At 40.5% G+C, this 14,895-nt stretch overlaps 3 protein-coding genes across 8 annotated transcripts in view; 2 read left to right on the top strand and 1 right to left on the bottom strand.

Moving 5' to 3' along the window:
- The window catches only part of LOC111265624 (transmembrane protein 120A), an 11,906-nt gene extending 10,861 nt beyond the window's left edge, over positions 1-1,045 (bottom strand). For both annotated transcript variants that reach the window (XR_002683547.2, XM_022842457.2), the window contains exon 1: positions 26-1,045. The gene's annotated coding sequence lies outside the window, so the exon portion shown is untranslated. The remainder of the gene's footprint in view (positions 1-25) is intronic.
- Positions 1,046-1,717: 672 nt separating this feature from the next.
- Positions 1,718-6,885, top strand: LOC111265613 (sn-1-specific diacylglycerol lipase ABHD11). Of its 5 annotated transcripts, none has more exons than XM_022842427.2 (8): positions 1,718-2,022; positions 3,915-4,059; positions 4,394-4,506; positions 4,786-4,846; positions 5,038-5,115; positions 5,376-5,480; positions 5,600-5,762; positions 5,946-6,885. In XM_022842427.2, the coding sequence occupies exons 1-8, from the start codon at positions 1,928-1,930 to the stop codon at positions 6,101-6,103; spliced, it is 918 nt and encodes a 305-aa protein (XP_022698162.1). In that variant the 5' UTR covers positions 1,718-1,927; the 3' UTR covers positions 6,104-6,885. The 5 variants fall into 5 exon arrangements, with proteins under 5 accessions (XP_022698162.1, XP_022698161.1, XP_022698160.1 ...); XM_022842426.2 differs by having other exon boundaries at positions 3,909-4,059; XM_022842425.2 differs by lacking the exon at positions 1,718-2,022 and adding an exon at positions 2,029-2,367.
- Positions 6,886-8,086: 1,201 nt separating this feature from the next.
- GlyRS (glycine--tRNA ligase) lies at positions 8,087-14,394 on the top strand. The gene is made up of 6 exons (XM_022842422.2): positions 8,087-8,916; positions 10,616-10,820; positions 11,081-11,560; positions 11,822-12,064; positions 12,260-13,082; positions 13,420-14,394. The coding sequence occupies exons 1-6, from the start codon at positions 8,644-8,646 to the stop codon at positions 13,661-13,663; spliced, it is 2,268 nt and encodes a 755-aa protein (XP_022698157.1). The 5' UTR covers positions 8,087-8,643; the 3' UTR covers positions 13,664-14,394.
- Positions 14,395-14,895: the final 501 nt, after the last annotated feature.

Raw genomic sequence — 14,895 nt, 5'->3', positions numbered from 1 at the left:
TATATAGATATGTATATAAACACACCTTCTCACGAAGAATGACGAACGCCTTACGCTTTGTTTGTGGTCGCCTAACTTTTTATGAGTGATGACTGTTGTGTTTGTGTTAGGCAAAGAACCAAAGGTTGAAACAGAATAAAGATTATCGACTACGATTATAGGTGGCGATGATGAATTGCAAACGGTGGTAGTTGTTTGCCGAACAAGTCTTTCTCGGCACATCTGACACTGCTGCCTACTCAGGAAATCTTGTAATTAAACCAACACAGCCTCAGGGTAAGCACCATTACGCTGGCTTTACGACTCCTTCGTGCTATTCTTATTTGTAGCGAAAACCGCTTCACAACAACATTTCGTTACTATATCGTTTTTCTCAGTTCGTCCAAGCTGTTGTTCGTAACACAAGCTCGCGGCTTGTAGGCGTGCGACCAAAATACCGAACAGATACCAATAACAATCATATTCGTAGATCCCCGAGCGATTAACTATCTTCACTCGTAACACTCCAATACAAGCAAATATAGTAGAAGTAATTACGCTCGCAACAAACAGTGGCCACAGTGTATCCCACGCCGCAATTCATTAACCAGCCAGCACCGTTCGGTAGGTCGGTCGCAATGGACGACGGGACAAAATCTACAGGTCCCGCCGCAGGCCGCCTGCTACGGAATTGAAGGTGGCGGCGGCGGCGGTGGCGGTGGTGGTGGCGGTGGCGGCGGCGACGGCGACGGCGGCAGCGGCGGCGGCGGCAGCAACAGCAGGAAATTATTATTGGGATTTGGAGTAGTATTAAATTTATTGGCTGGCTGACCTTAAGCTGATTGCTGACGATTTTCTACTTTGCATGGTGCAACCGTCCGTTTTTTATCAGTGTGCCTTTTCCGGCTTGGCCTGCTGAGATTTGATCAGACTAATGTTATTGTTGTTGCTGCTGTTTTACTGTGGCAATATTCTGCTCGACAGCTGAGCTCATTCGGGCCTACCAGATCCACTAGCCCGTTCTCGGCGTCGAAGCCGCTCGCTGCGATTCACACTGTCGCTAGCTGCTGCTCAGTCTAGCTCGCATCGTCGTCTAGTTAATAACAACGGGCAACACGTACAGACAACAGAAGCCCCTCCTCCACCTCCCCCCCCTACGCACTCACTAGTCTTCCCCTCTCCTCTCCGGCTACCAGACGACGATGGGTTCAATGATGATGACGATGCTGATGATGAGGATGGTGATGCTAGTGATTATGATGTTGGGTTAGTTGTTGTCGCCGCTGCCATTGTCGCTGCTGGACGGTTAACGCTGTGGGAGGTTGTTGGAAAACTGGGTAAGTGGCGGTCGCTGACTGGCTGCCTGGTTGTCGCCAACCGATAGCCGGGCAAATAGTTGGTTCCGCTAACGGAGCGGAGCGATCTCATTATTTAAGTCGACTGCAGCGCCACCTACCTAGTTATAGTTGACGTACAGCAACGCATAGGTAGGCCGAATGACAACACAAATGGCAAACGGCGGGGACTGGACGAGTAAATGATAAAACGATACGCGTGCTGATGGTGGGGTAGAAAAATTGTAGAAAAGCAATGTTTGTTCTCACTAAGAAGCAATTAAGCGCCTTGGATCAACGCGAAACCAGACATGTTGCAATAACCAGAGACTCTCACCAGAAACGCCCACAAGATAGCTACTGATATAGTGCCATATTTATGTTTCAAATGTGGGGCGGAACCGATGTGAACCTCTCAGTCGTTTCATCTCAGAAATACGTATATCTGTCATCACACTCGTATATGGCCCAATTTCGCTATTATTGGGAGAGGATTATATGATTTGAATGAAGTTTTATCCTGCTTCCTTATCCACAGAGCCACAATTCGCGTAACGTCCGCTTTCAGGTCCGGACTACCCCCTGTGCCAGTCGTGGTTCGTGTCTGACAGACAATGCACGGCCTGTTTATTGTAAGGCCTTTGAATCAAGCGCCTTTTTTCCCGCCAGCTTACCCTTTCCCTATTTGTGTTTTTGGCCAGCTGATCGGGTAAGGTGAACAGTGGTGGTAATCTCAAGAATCAAATCCGGTTTAATCAGTAGTTGCCTATCAGGGGATACCCTGTCTGTATACTTTTCCGGTGTGAATTTTTTATATTCGAGCTTCCTGAAAATTTCTTAACCAAATTGTGTATGTGTTCATTAACAATTGCTAATTGAGAAATTAAAGAATACTTCGAGGACAGACTCATTTGTTGACAATGGTTCAGATCCTTCAGAAAGTACGACTCGCGTCCGTTAGTGGTTCCAGGCTTACAAAACTTAGAGCTCACGAACCGCTCATATTAAACTGTCGAAATCGGTGTACTGAAGTACTCAATAATTCGCTATCTGGGCAAGTATTTAATAAAAAAAAATACATAAATCGTAATATTGGCATTTTACAGAATCTGATAGAAAAATTATACACAGGTTGCTTACTAACAAAAGCAAAACTCTGTACACTGCATATACTCTGTTAACAATCTATTCTTTTGCTTAGCATTTCCATTGCTGTTGACTTGTTATAGAAAGTTACACATTGACAAAACCATATGAGATATTCTATATATTGTGCTGGTAAGATCTTCAGTCATCGTGATGCAATACAAGTACAAACGCGTTGAATAGCAGCTATATACATTTTGTACCTGGAAGCAAGGCTTCGTCCTGAATATCTAGGGACTATTCTTACGGGTGAGAAAAATACGGCGTCAGGCTTTGAAAAACTCTGTTGCCTCACTAGCTACTCAATATGATATTAGCTCATTTTGTATATACTAGACATTTTGTCGAAAGACCGATTCCCCTTTTCTTGGCCTTTTGACCGACAGCCTCTGCAGATTTCTAAGTTTAATTATCTTATATAATATATCCTTCATGACGGTCATGATAATGCCAAGCACTTCAAACCCGAATGGTTTGTCTAATAAGGTCCACGTCTTCCAAGGACGACAACAGTACTGCACGTATCTGAAAAATACTTATTTTAGCAAAACCTTTCTATTTAGACCTATCTATTTAGCTAATTTTATTGAAATATGTTTTAAAATAAGTTTCTTTATAAGGTCATCTATATGAACCTGTGTAAACTGTAAAGTGTAGTTTAAGTTGAGCTAAAAAAAATCACTACTTCTTTGTGCCACTGGTAACAAACCGTACGCGCCTGTCGAGAGCGTCTCTGGGCGGTCGGGAGTAAGTCGCTTCTCTCTAATCGAAGAAAATTCGTTCTTTCCAAAAAAGAACGTCTCCCATCTGTTCTTCAACGATGCTAATCATAATAGATAACACGATCTATGCTCCACTGTGATAAAATTTTCGCAGGCAAATAAAATGCTTATATGGCATAGATTGATCTGCAGTTTTTTTAAGGAATGAAGAAAACACTACTTACCGATGTAATTGTTACCTCTATTACTCCGCGAGACATGAAGAATATAGAATTAGACTACAAAAGGCCATTGCCGCTATTCTTCTTTAGAGAATGCACGTACTAGGGGGTTGTGGCTAGTCCATGGAAAATGTAAATAACGCCGAGTGTTCTAGAACTACTGAAGTTTCGTAAAGCTTCTCAATTGTAGCTCAAGACTACCAAATAACTCATTACATTTCCGATAACATTATAAACAGGGGTCATAAAATGAGCAGCGCACGAAGGTCTCTGTGTTTCGTGCCTTGCATTAAGGAGAGCCCTCGTGTATGGAAAACAGGATAGATATAATACAGACGTCAGTCAGATCATACACAAATTTAGAACGCTAATTATAGATACCGTTCTGCATGGAATTGATTACATATTAAAAAATAAAGAATCGTTTGGCGATATATCATTAATCATTGGTGCTGTAGGCCGTAAACCTTTTTTTCTAATTTAGATGTTTGCTTTGCTTGTGGTAGCTGCAGGCCCGTTGCATTGGCCTACTCATCATTTGAGGATACAAAAGTTGAGTGTAGACTTCCGCCTCTAGTCATCAATCATGGACTTTTCGGATCAAAAGGAAATTGGAAGTCGCTTAGCAAGTGTTTCACTCAGAAAACCGGGACGAAGGTGTGTTTTAGAAAAAAGCAAAAATCGCATACGGTGCGATAATTTATGAGCTTTCTTTTTGTAAAGAAAATGCTGTGATTTTGTGTTTGTACGGACAACCTCAATGGAGCAAGAACAGGGCCTGTTTTTTTACAATCAGGAAATGGACACAATCAATTTGGACAAATCGCGCAGTAGTGATAGTGCCCTATCGTTGAACAAATTGTGTCTACACCGGGATTCGAGTTAAGACCGCCATATGTTCCTATGTTCAGCTGGAAAACACGTTACATATTGCCCTATCATAAACTAAGACTATCTAACGTGTGAATGTCTCATTTTCCATTTGGATTAGGTGTTTTGTGTTGATGCACGCAACCACGGTGATTCCCCCCACAGTCAAGAAATGTCCGTACGCGATATGGCAGCTGACCTCGTCCGCTTTACAAAAGACAATTCGCTGCCAAGGCTAGTACCTTTCCTTCCTATTTTTATTGATTCTACCCATTGCAAAAATAGCCTTATTCATGACAGATATACTAGATACGATATAGCCGGTAGATCGTACCGATAGAACCGGTGGGTAGATCGTACTTTTTTTCAATCCGCGTCCCCTAGTCGTCGAAATTAATTTCAAATTAATAATAAATTAAATAAAATTAAATCCGGCAAGCGTACGAAACCGTAGCAGCTGTGCAACTGGTCGTTTATTCGAGTGTTGAATTTGTTCCGCATTAACGGTTTCAGATGTATATATCTGGGCCATTCTCTTGGCGGGCGGGCTGTAATGACACTTGCGTTAACCCAGGTAAAGCACTATATAAGTGATAATTTTTCATATTTTTGTATTGTACTATGGTCTATCTGAATGAAATTGATGATAGATTGTATTTCAAACGTGACTAAGTGCACCCATTGATATTATGTTAAAGCTGTCAAAAGATGATTACAAAATACAGGAATATTTATTACTGTTTATTTTCTTCATTCATTTTCTAGCCACAACTCGTCGATAAACTCATCGTAGTAGATATATCGCCGAACGTTCTTCCCAACACTATCAACGGAGAAGCAAAGGTAAAAAAATTGCAGTTTACACTTCGTATTCTTTATATATATTTAGATTTTTATTCTCCTATAATTGTGTCTATAACACACGATTGTGTTGCCTATTGCGGATTAGTTTCGAATTTTAGCACGCCAAATTGGTCGCATGGATAGGCCGGTTATTGGTATCTAAATTTAAGATACCATAACGGAAACATCTTACGTTTATTTAGCAAGGAAATGATCCTCGAAAAGTTAAATGGTCTCTACCTCTCCAATTATGCTTACAGATAGCTCTATTAGCGATGCAAGAGTCTCTAACATATTTAACTCCCGATATGAACATTGCTCAAGCGCGGAGGGCGGCTGACGCGTTCATGGAGCGTACGATTAAGGTCAGTTATGCGTATCAACGATTTTTAATTCTTATGCTACGATATCTATCAAGAACGAAAACAACATTTCGATTTTCGATAAATTATACATTGACTTATATTGGTACGTTCGCTTATAGGGCTACAATTTACGACAGTTCTTGCTCACAAATTTACGGCGTGGTCGTGACCATTTCGAGTACCAGATTAACATATCGGCAATCCAGGAAAACCTCGACAAGCTGCTTCGAATGCCTCCTTTAAAAGGTGTTTTTGAGGGAGATGTACTTTTTGTCCGCGGCGGTACGTTCTCAAACATGCACGTAACACGCAATTTTGTTGATTTCGCACGCAAAACGTGGGGGGCCACAGTTTCATCTGTTACCCTCGATTGCTAATATCTATAATTTACTCAAACCTATAAAACAACGAACAAAAGTAGCGTGAATATTTGTGCATTATTTAATAGATTACTCCCTCTTACAGGTCAATCGGGTTATATCAAGCGGAACGACTTTCCGCTGATCAAACAAATTTTTCCGAAAGCACAGATCGAAACAATTGACAATGCTGCCCACTGGGTGCACGCAGACAAACCTACAGAATTTCTCGATCTCGTGTCTGATTTTATTTTGAAGAAATAGAAAACAAATTAGCTATATTTGATGAAGATCGTGGAACGCCTGCAGTTGATCGAATGTGGAGTCACTGACTGAAATATCAAAGACGCACGACACAGGAAGAACTTCGGAGCTTTTGAGCGCTATGGAATTCGTTGACTATAAGCTAGAGATCGTTGCCTACTTGTTAAAGCAACGAAGACTTTCATATACACACAAACCTTTAAATGAAGGTGATTACATCAGCTGGCAACGGCAAAAACTAATCAATTTATTTAATGATCTCACCGAGATCATTACGACAACGGTTGTATTGCCTATAAGCTCACGGGGGGGTGCCATTGTCATCGCAAGTGAAAAGGTACAGGTCGTAGAGACGGACGACAGCCATAGCACCACCGGAAATAAATAGCGTTGGGCATATTGTTAACCATCCTTCTCTTCTGTTGCACACCACAAACGGTATAGATAAATAGGCAAATGGGTTTTACAAGAAATAAGTTAATTGTTAATGGACTGTTTGTTGTTGTTGATTTCATAGTGGTGCTAGATATGGGACAGCTGTAAAGATTAAAGCGCACCACAGATAGCCTAATAAAGCCCCCGTACTTTGAGTTCCAAACGGGAACCTAGGCAATATAGCTCGCGTAGGATTTATCGAGTGCTGCCATCTAAGCTGTCTGATTTAAGAAGCCACACATATTTTGAGTGGACGACGGGCTGAATTTGATTAATGGAAGATTAATAGTAATATTGTTATTATTGTAATAAAGTATAATAAATAAGTTATATTTAGTAACTGACAACGGTAGTCATTCGTAATAGTTTCACGTCTAATTTATCTTCTACTGAAATTGATGTGGTTATTCAAATGCGCCTTCTGTCATCGCAAATAACGCATAAAGTTAAAATTAGACAAAAATTTTTGGTGTTAATTTCAAAAATATGCACTCTCCAGATAATAGAGACATTCTCGTACAAACTATGTAGCGATGTACCGGTTGATACATTACCATAATTTTACTTCTTCGCGGTATTTTTCTTTTGTTTACTTTTTCCAATCGCTAATACACTGTCTAGCTATTGAACTATCTAATCTCTTACCTTATGTACATTAGTCTGCAATATATCTTATTTTGTATACCTTCAAAGTACATCTCACCTAGGTTATGAGCTTTAGTTAGTGGAGTTCATGCTAAATCCAAAAACAGTGGTATAATTTGCCACATGGTTTTCAAAATTGCATCTCTCCATATCCACACATTTTGAATTTGCTTTAAAAAAAACGCCAGAAAGGGTACACTATGATTAAACAGATGTGCACATCATGCACAACGCGAGGCCCTGGCCAACGATCGCGCGCAGTGTATCAATACATTGACTATACCTTTTGTTTTGTGATAAACTTAAGTTCGCTAGTTTAGTTACACAATTTTAGAATCCGGTACTTCTACTTGTCGTTTATTAAATGCTTACTTCAACAACTCTACTGCAGCTTTTTGGGACCGCATATGGCAATTGAAGCTGAGAGAAGATGAAGTACACACCTATGGGTAAAATTGCTCTGAACAATCTGTGGTGCGAGAATCGAAATCATTCCCGAAAAAATATTTAAAGAAAAATCATTTCAAGTTTGAATGAACAGATAAAAACTAGGTATCATTCTTCTCACCGTTCGTTATTATTAGTGGCTGAATTTCTCGAACGCTGTTTCGTGTCCCAGTGTTTTGACGCCGTCCCTCAACCTAGCATCTTCTTCCAATTATTTGTTATGTTTTGAACTTCACAGAGAAGAAACGTTCTGGCGTACCCCTAGCTAAGCTTCAAATTGAGTAAAATGTTAAGGGAGAAAACATGCGAAATACAATCGCTGATAGTCCTGTGGTATCGCCCCTGAAGTCTCTTATATCTCTTCTAAACATTGTAACATAAGTCATAATTGAAAAAAAGCAGCTGTTAACAAGGACAAAATATTTTCGGATAAATATGTTTTTATTCTGTTATTCGGAGTCAATTAGGTAATGTTTTCTCTGTCTATTAGGGGACGTATTTTATTTATACATATGGTCTGTATCACCCAAGTCAAATTGCGCTGTACATTTAGTTTGAAAAAGAATTATACTGCTGTCAGTATTGCTTGCTTTCACTGAGTTCAAGGTGACGTTAGCTACTATTGTTAATATTTTTTTCTCCTATATACGATCTTGTTCAGAGTCCTTTGTTTGTTGAATTTTTGTAGTGTACCTTCAGGATGTATCAGTACACTTCATCTCATATGACCCAGGACAAAGAAGTTTCTAGGTGGCGCTCAAAATGCTGAAACTAGTTGTTCAGTAGACTAACTGCTTTTATTCTCGTGATGAGAGCAGTAAATTACAGTATAGTTGATTGTTTTTTCGGACAGTACTAAGTGAATTTCAACACTCACTCTAAGTTCTTGATCCTCTTTTATTGGGATAAACAATCACCTAGAAAGATGCGCAAGATCTAGATGCTCTCAGGCCAAAGTCCGACGGTCCGGCGGAACGATATGCTTCATCGGGACGATTATAGCTCCCGGTGCCATGCTGCAGTTTCTGTTAGCATTGCCAATGTTGACTGGCGCCACAGTTCGGTGTAGCTCGGTTCTAGCTCAACAGCATAGCCAAGTGCTAAGATTTCGCCTGTGTGCTTCATCCGTCCGGCGGCCAGTTTACACTTCCCTAGTTTTCTACAAACTCGAAACCAACTGGGGTTCGAAAAAGGTGCGCGAACGAAAACTGCAATCACTTCGAAATATCATGGACCCCACACTCGAAGAGATTTTGGCGCCTCTGCGAATCTCCGTTAAGGAACAGGTAATTTGGTAAATCGTTCAGTAAATCAATGATAGATTGACACTTTGCTGTACCGATCTTACACAGTGTCAGCTCCATATGATAACCATAGGAGTGGAGCTTTGCATCAGTTGTCTGTTCGAGACAACATGAACTTCTTCTGCTATGTAGTCTTCGTTACCGGTCTCCCTGTAGTGCACATGGTAGAAACAGATGATTACTCCGTTTCGTTAGCATTGCTTCATGTACTGTGATAGCTAAGTGTCGAAAATGTCTGAAAGTTAATCGCGGTAATTTCCTTATTGTTTCAGCGCGGCGTTTTAAAATATATTTTGTGATGTACATCTATGAGTCTCCACTCATTTTCTTTCCCGGCTGGCCTTTTCTTTGGACGTAATAAGCTAGGCCATTTAATTGGTTTCTATTTATGACCAGCGCATGCTGCTACAGACAAAAGTCTATGTGAATAAGCGCAAATGACTGAACTCGAATGGGTTAAATATTCTAAATGATGCGATAACTTTAAATGGTGCCTGTTTACGGGCTGTTTATTTGTTTGGCTGAAGTTTATATTGCTGCCATTTGATACGAACTTGAACAAAGAGATCCGTAATCGCAGCCACGTCATTACTTAACACCATTATGCATAATACTTTTTCGAACCATTTTCTGGCTATAAGCCAATAATGTTGGCAGATAATAGGCATCTTGGCCAGACTTGATTCCTAGTATTCAAAAGTGAACAGCGGTAATAAGATCGTATTAAGGAATCAGCTGATCATGTACTTTCAGGCCGCATCTTGATGATATGCAGGCTAGGCTGACAAATGCCGGGTGGGGACTTCTGTTTACTTTTTGTATCTTCACAGTACTTAACTGTAACTTCAAGCTGTAACTTGTAAGGGTAAAACGAAATTAAATAAATGGATTTGTGTAACTCATGCTAACTGTTTCTGTGCTCAAGTTTGGAAGGCACGGGTTTCTAAAAAAAGACGAATAGGAAAAAAATTGGGTCGTTTGAAATCGAAGTATATTATTTTAATAAAGGTATGTGTTTAAGTTGAAACCAAGTATAGAAAAATCAAACCACAACACTTGTTCATGGCGATGCTTCACGAGATAACTGACGACATAAGTAAAAAAAAAAACCGATTAGACCCTTATTTGAAAAACTAAGTATAATTTCTAATTATAACAAAAATCTGTACTGCCGGCCTCGATCGTACATTTATGGATTGGTACCTAATGCGTTTATGGGTTAGTCTGTGTGAAAGACATTGTCTGCGAAGGTCAACTATATGTTTTCGTATTTTACATACATACAGTATGCAGGGTTACTAGTTAGCAGCCTAATGGTCTAACGTAGCTCGTAATACTTCAAAAGAGATTAAAAAAAAAACTGTTGTTTGATATGATTATTGGAAGATTTTTAAAATTGCGACGAAGTTACTCTTGTAATATATCTGTATATTGTAGTTGAATCCAATTATATTTATAATGCCTTATAACGCTCTTGGGCACAAAGAAGCTTAGTATGGTGTAAGCGACACATGTTATGCTAGTGTAGACATGGGGTGTTTATTGACACTGATCAGCTAAATGCTTTATACCAAATATTTGTTATTATGTAAACAAAGGATTCTATTAACGCGGATATCCTTTCATTCGACCAGTGCTCTCCATTGTTTAACGTTGACAATAAGCTGTCCGACCTTTGCAGGGTGATCTCGTTCGGAAGCTGAAAGAAACAAGCGCTCCGGAATTGGATATCAAAAAGGCCATTGCGGAACTGAAAGCTCGGAAGAAAGTTTTAGAGGATAAAGAACTCTCGCTGTGTCCTGCTGATGCGATGTTCGACCGCACGCGCATGGAGGACCTTCTCAAAAGGCGCTTTTTTTACGACCAGTCGTTCGCTATCTATGGAGGTACATTTAACCTTATTGGGCGTATTATTTTCGTATAGTAGGACTTAAATTATGAAAGTCACATATTTTTACGCTGTTTACTACATAGCTTACGGGCTAAGTCGTTTCAAAGACGATTTATAGTTATTCATTTAGGTTCTGAGAAACATCATTAATATTAGTAACAAAAGCTCTTAGCTCTACTGTCACTAGCTAGTACTGCTCGAATGGTGAGTGATCTTTAGTTTCTTTTATCACTGTTATTCATTTTTCCTCATTAGGTATTACTGGACAATTCGACTTCGGGCCGATGGGCTGTGCAACCAAGACTAACTTCCTACAGGCTTGGAGGCGCCATTTTGTCCTTGAGGAGGGTATGCTGGAGGTTGACTGTACTATACTCACACCCGAGCCTGTTCTGAAAGCTTCCGGCCATGTAGACCGATTTGCTGACCTTATGGTTAAGGACGTAAAGAACGGAGAGTGTTTTCGACTTGATCATCTCATCAAGGCTCACTTAGAAAAGTTATCGACCGATAAGAAGACCTCTGCCGAACAGAGAGCAGAGTATGAAGACATCATTATCAAGCTAGACGGAATGAAAAAGGATGAGATGAACGCTGTCCTTCGTAGATTTAACATGAAGTCACCTATTACCGGAAACGATCTAACGGATGCCATAGAATTTAATCTAATGTTTAGTACGCAAATTGGCCCCTCTGGTCTCATCAAGGGTTTTCTTCGACCAGAAACTGCTCAGGGTGGGTTTTCTGCTTTTGCAATTAATTAGAACCACTTACTTGTATTTAACTATTTGAAATACTGCTGGCCTATGACGACTTAGGATGAAAGAATAAATCTACTCAAGACATCAGTACGCGCATGAAGTTATAAAAGACGAAACGAAAATCGATCATTGTGCCGTAACACTTCCGAACTTGTTGGTCATTAATATACAAATGCATGCAAATCTTGGCCTTACCATGCTTGCTATTTTAAGTAATAATTTACTTGATTCGCAGGTATCTTCGTGAATTTTAAGCGATTGCTTGAATTTAACCAAGGCAAATTGCCGTTCGCTGCCGCGCAGGTCGGCTCGGCGTTTCGAAATGAGATTTCACCTAGGTCAGGTCTGATCCGTGTTCGTGAGTTTCAGATGGCTGAGATTGAGCATTTCACGGACCCCACTGACAAGGCCCATCCAAAGTTTGTGAGTGTCAAAGACCTGGAGCTCGTTCTCTATGCGGCCTGTGATCAAATGGACGGTTAGTGTTTTACTGCTAGCAACTCATTCAGCTTTTTTAAACATCGCTCCTAGCCTTGCTAACCAGATCTATCAAAATATATAAGAACACAGAATTATAATTTATATTATTTTAGAGTTGTTTGAATTTTTTAGGTTAAAAAATGAAGGCGTGTTGTCTAAAATAACTGTAACAATGATTTTTTCTCCATTACAGGCAAGGCTGCGCAGCCTGTTCGATTAGGTGACGCTGTGGCGAAAAAGTTGATTGCGAACGAAACTCTGGCCTATTTTCTAGGCCGTATTCATCTATTTCTCGTCAAAGTGGGAATCGATCCTGCACGGCTCAGATTCCGTCAGCATATGGCGAACGAGATGGCCCATTACGCCTGTGACTGTTGGGATGCCGAAATCAAAACTTCATACGGCTGGGTGGAGTGCGTGGGGTGCGCTGATCGGTCATGCTTCGACCTTCAGCAACATAGCAAAGCAACAAATGTGCGTTTAGTGTCAGAGAAACTGCTACCCACGCCAAAGACCGTTGATTTAATCGAAGTGCTTCCACAGAAGGCCGTCCTAGGCAAGGAATTCAAGAAAGAGGCTAAGGCTATCATGGATACTTTGGCAACATTGCCAGAGTCACAGATCGCCGACATTGAGAAGGCGTTTGAAAACGGTGGTACGTTCTCGCTTACATACGCATCTGGTAAACAGGTCGAACTAAGGAAAGACATGATACAAGTTAAACGTGGCAAAAAGACGGTTCACGTCGAAGAGGTGATACCAGCTGTAATCGAGCCCTCATTTGGGATTGGGCGAATCCTATACTCACTTTTCGAGCACAATTTCCGAATACGTGAGGGTGACGAGCAGCGAACATTCTTATCGTTACCACCAATTGTCGCTCCCCTAAAATGCTCCGTTCTTCCGTTGTCGGGAAATGCTGAGTTCGCTCCTTTAGTGTCACGCCTGTCGGATGATTTACGGCTCTGTGACATCTCTCACAAGGTAGATGACAGCGGAGGCTCCATTGGGAAAAGGTTAGAAAATCAATGATGGTTTCACGATGCTAGCGCGATGATGTGATTTCGTAGAGCAATTTGATAGAACATAGAGCTCGTTCATCATACCATGAGAAATGAGTTTGTGTTAGCAGCAAGCTTAAAACATGGTACAACATACACATAAGCAAAAACAAACCTTTTTAGATTTAAAGCTTTTTAGATATTCTATGTTTATTTAATAACGAATTCTCATTTCTGTAAATAGAAGGTTGTTACGGTCATGTGAGAGAGACGTACAAGCTCAAACATATGTACCCAGACATATGAAGATGCAACAATTTAAATTAGTCTCGTGTATTAAACATCCTTTCAGGTACGCCCGTACCGACGAAATCGCGATTCCGTTCGGCATTACCGTCGATTTTGATTCATTGAAAGAGCCCCATACAGTGACGTTACGGGAAAGGGATTCCATGCAGCAGGTGCGGTGCCCTATCGATGGAGTTGCTAAACTTGTCAGGGACCTTAGCCTCGGCAAGAAAACATGGACAGCTGATGTCGTGCCGAACTATCCAAAGTTCGAACAACAGGAGACCACTTTGGCCCCCCAGTGTTAACTAACGAAACAGCTCCAGGAAGCTTTAGTGAAATGCTTACGATGATTTTGCAAAACTTGCGCTTCGCTTCATTCATACACCACGAGAAGTATTAACTTAGACTATTGTCCCAGTTAAGTTCAAATATGGTGCAAACTCTAAGGATTTCGATGATTCAGTTCAGAGGGCGGGGTCGTACGCTTGATTCTGAATAGCTGAATCTAAAGGTTTGGGTGCACTACACTGGATCTGATTAAGCTAAGCACTTACATAATTCATTACTTCTCTACTTACAAAGAGGTGCTATGCTGTGGACGGAAGCTTGACAAGTATTTAGGGAACGGTTTGATGAATGGATATCATGGAAATGAATGAAACTACATACATATGTAAACTGATATTAGCGCGACAAGGTCGCTATCGCCGCCAGTTCAGACGCCGGACAATGCATCGATTGTGCGAAAACTTATCGAGAAAGCTTATTCTGGTTGTGGTGTCAGAGTGACTGTAACCTCTCTAAGTTACAATCGCTCTGTAACTTTTGTCATGGCTTTTTCTTTGCTGCTACAACAGGAATTATATCCGACGCGTCTGCGAGTGGTAAAAAGGAGAACCTGTGTAACAAACAGTACAAATGGCAGATGAATGAACCAAAAAAATAGATGTATCGAAAGCTTTCCGTGAACGCCGTTAAATCACATTTAAAGTAAATAAAAAAAAAAAAGTAGAAGTTGCAGACTAACATTACAAAACTGCTCGTGATTTTTTCAAGCATATTTATATTTGGAAAACTGATTAAGTGATGTTTGCATTGATTAATAAACATTTACTTGTAGTTCGAAAGTTAACGTAAGCTTCGAAATTAAGGTAAATTAGCAAGACGTCTTGTTTCAACTTGTATCTGTTCAGGTGAATGTTTGTCCATGTGCACTTACCACAACAGACAGAGGGGTGTGAATATTATACATTTGTGATTGATTACTACATGAACTATCATAATATAGCATGAAGTTTTTTCCATTCCTTTTTTTTGCGTAAATCACGATTATTTGCAGTGTATTTTGCGTCCAAGGGTTTTTACCGTACATTGTTTACGAATGTATTTTCGCTTGGGCTCAGGCAGCATGTTCGATCAGCAGCCTTGGGGCGTCAAGTAGCATACATCGATTTACGTGAGTGGGTAGCTGTCGTTGATCTGGGTTGTAATAAGTGCTAATTCCACATTAGCATTAAAAGCGCCTAAGATTAAGTTT

The sequence above is a fragment of the Varroa jacobsoni genome, unplaced genomic scaffold, assembly GCF_002532875.2.
Source record: "Varroa jacobsoni isolate VJ856 unplaced genomic scaffold, vjacob_1.0 scaffold_993, whole genome shotgun sequence".
Lineage (NCBI taxonomy): Eukaryota > Metazoa > Arthropoda > Arachnida > Mesostigmata > Varroidae > Varroa > Varroa jacobsoni.
Note: the sequence above shows the minus strand (reverse complement) of the source record. Positions and strands in the feature narration are given on the sequence as shown.

What these genes read in the sequence shown, in the direction of transcription:
- LOC111265613 (XM_022842424.2), top strand. Translation starts at nt 2,234, where the DNA reads ATGGTTCAGATCCTTCAGAAAGTACGACTCGCGTCCGTTAGTGGTTCC. An exon ending in CTATCAACGGAGAAGCAAAG is followed by an intron (nt 5,116 to 5,375) that starts GTAAAAAAATTG and finishes TTATGCTTACAG; the next exon opens with ATAGCTCTATTAGCGATGCA. An exon ending in TGTACTTTTTGTCCGCGGCG is followed by an intron (nt 5,763 to 5,945) that starts GTACGTTCTCAA and finishes TCCCTCTTACAG; the next exon opens with GTCAATCGGGTTATATCAAG.
- GlyRS (XM_022842422.2), top strand. Translation starts at nt 8,644, where the DNA reads ATGCTGCAGTTTCTGTTAGCATTGCCAATGTTGACTGGCGCCACAGTT. An exon ending in GAATCTCCGTTAAGGAACAG is followed by an intron (nt 8,917 to 10,615) that starts GTAATTTGGTAA and finishes CGACCTTTGCAG; the next exon opens with GGTGATCTCGTTCGGAAGCT. An exon ending in GGAGGCTCCATTGGGAAAAG is followed by an intron (nt 13,083 to 13,419) that starts GTTAGAAAATCA and finishes ACATCCTTTCAG; the next exon opens with GTACGCCCGTACCGACGAAA.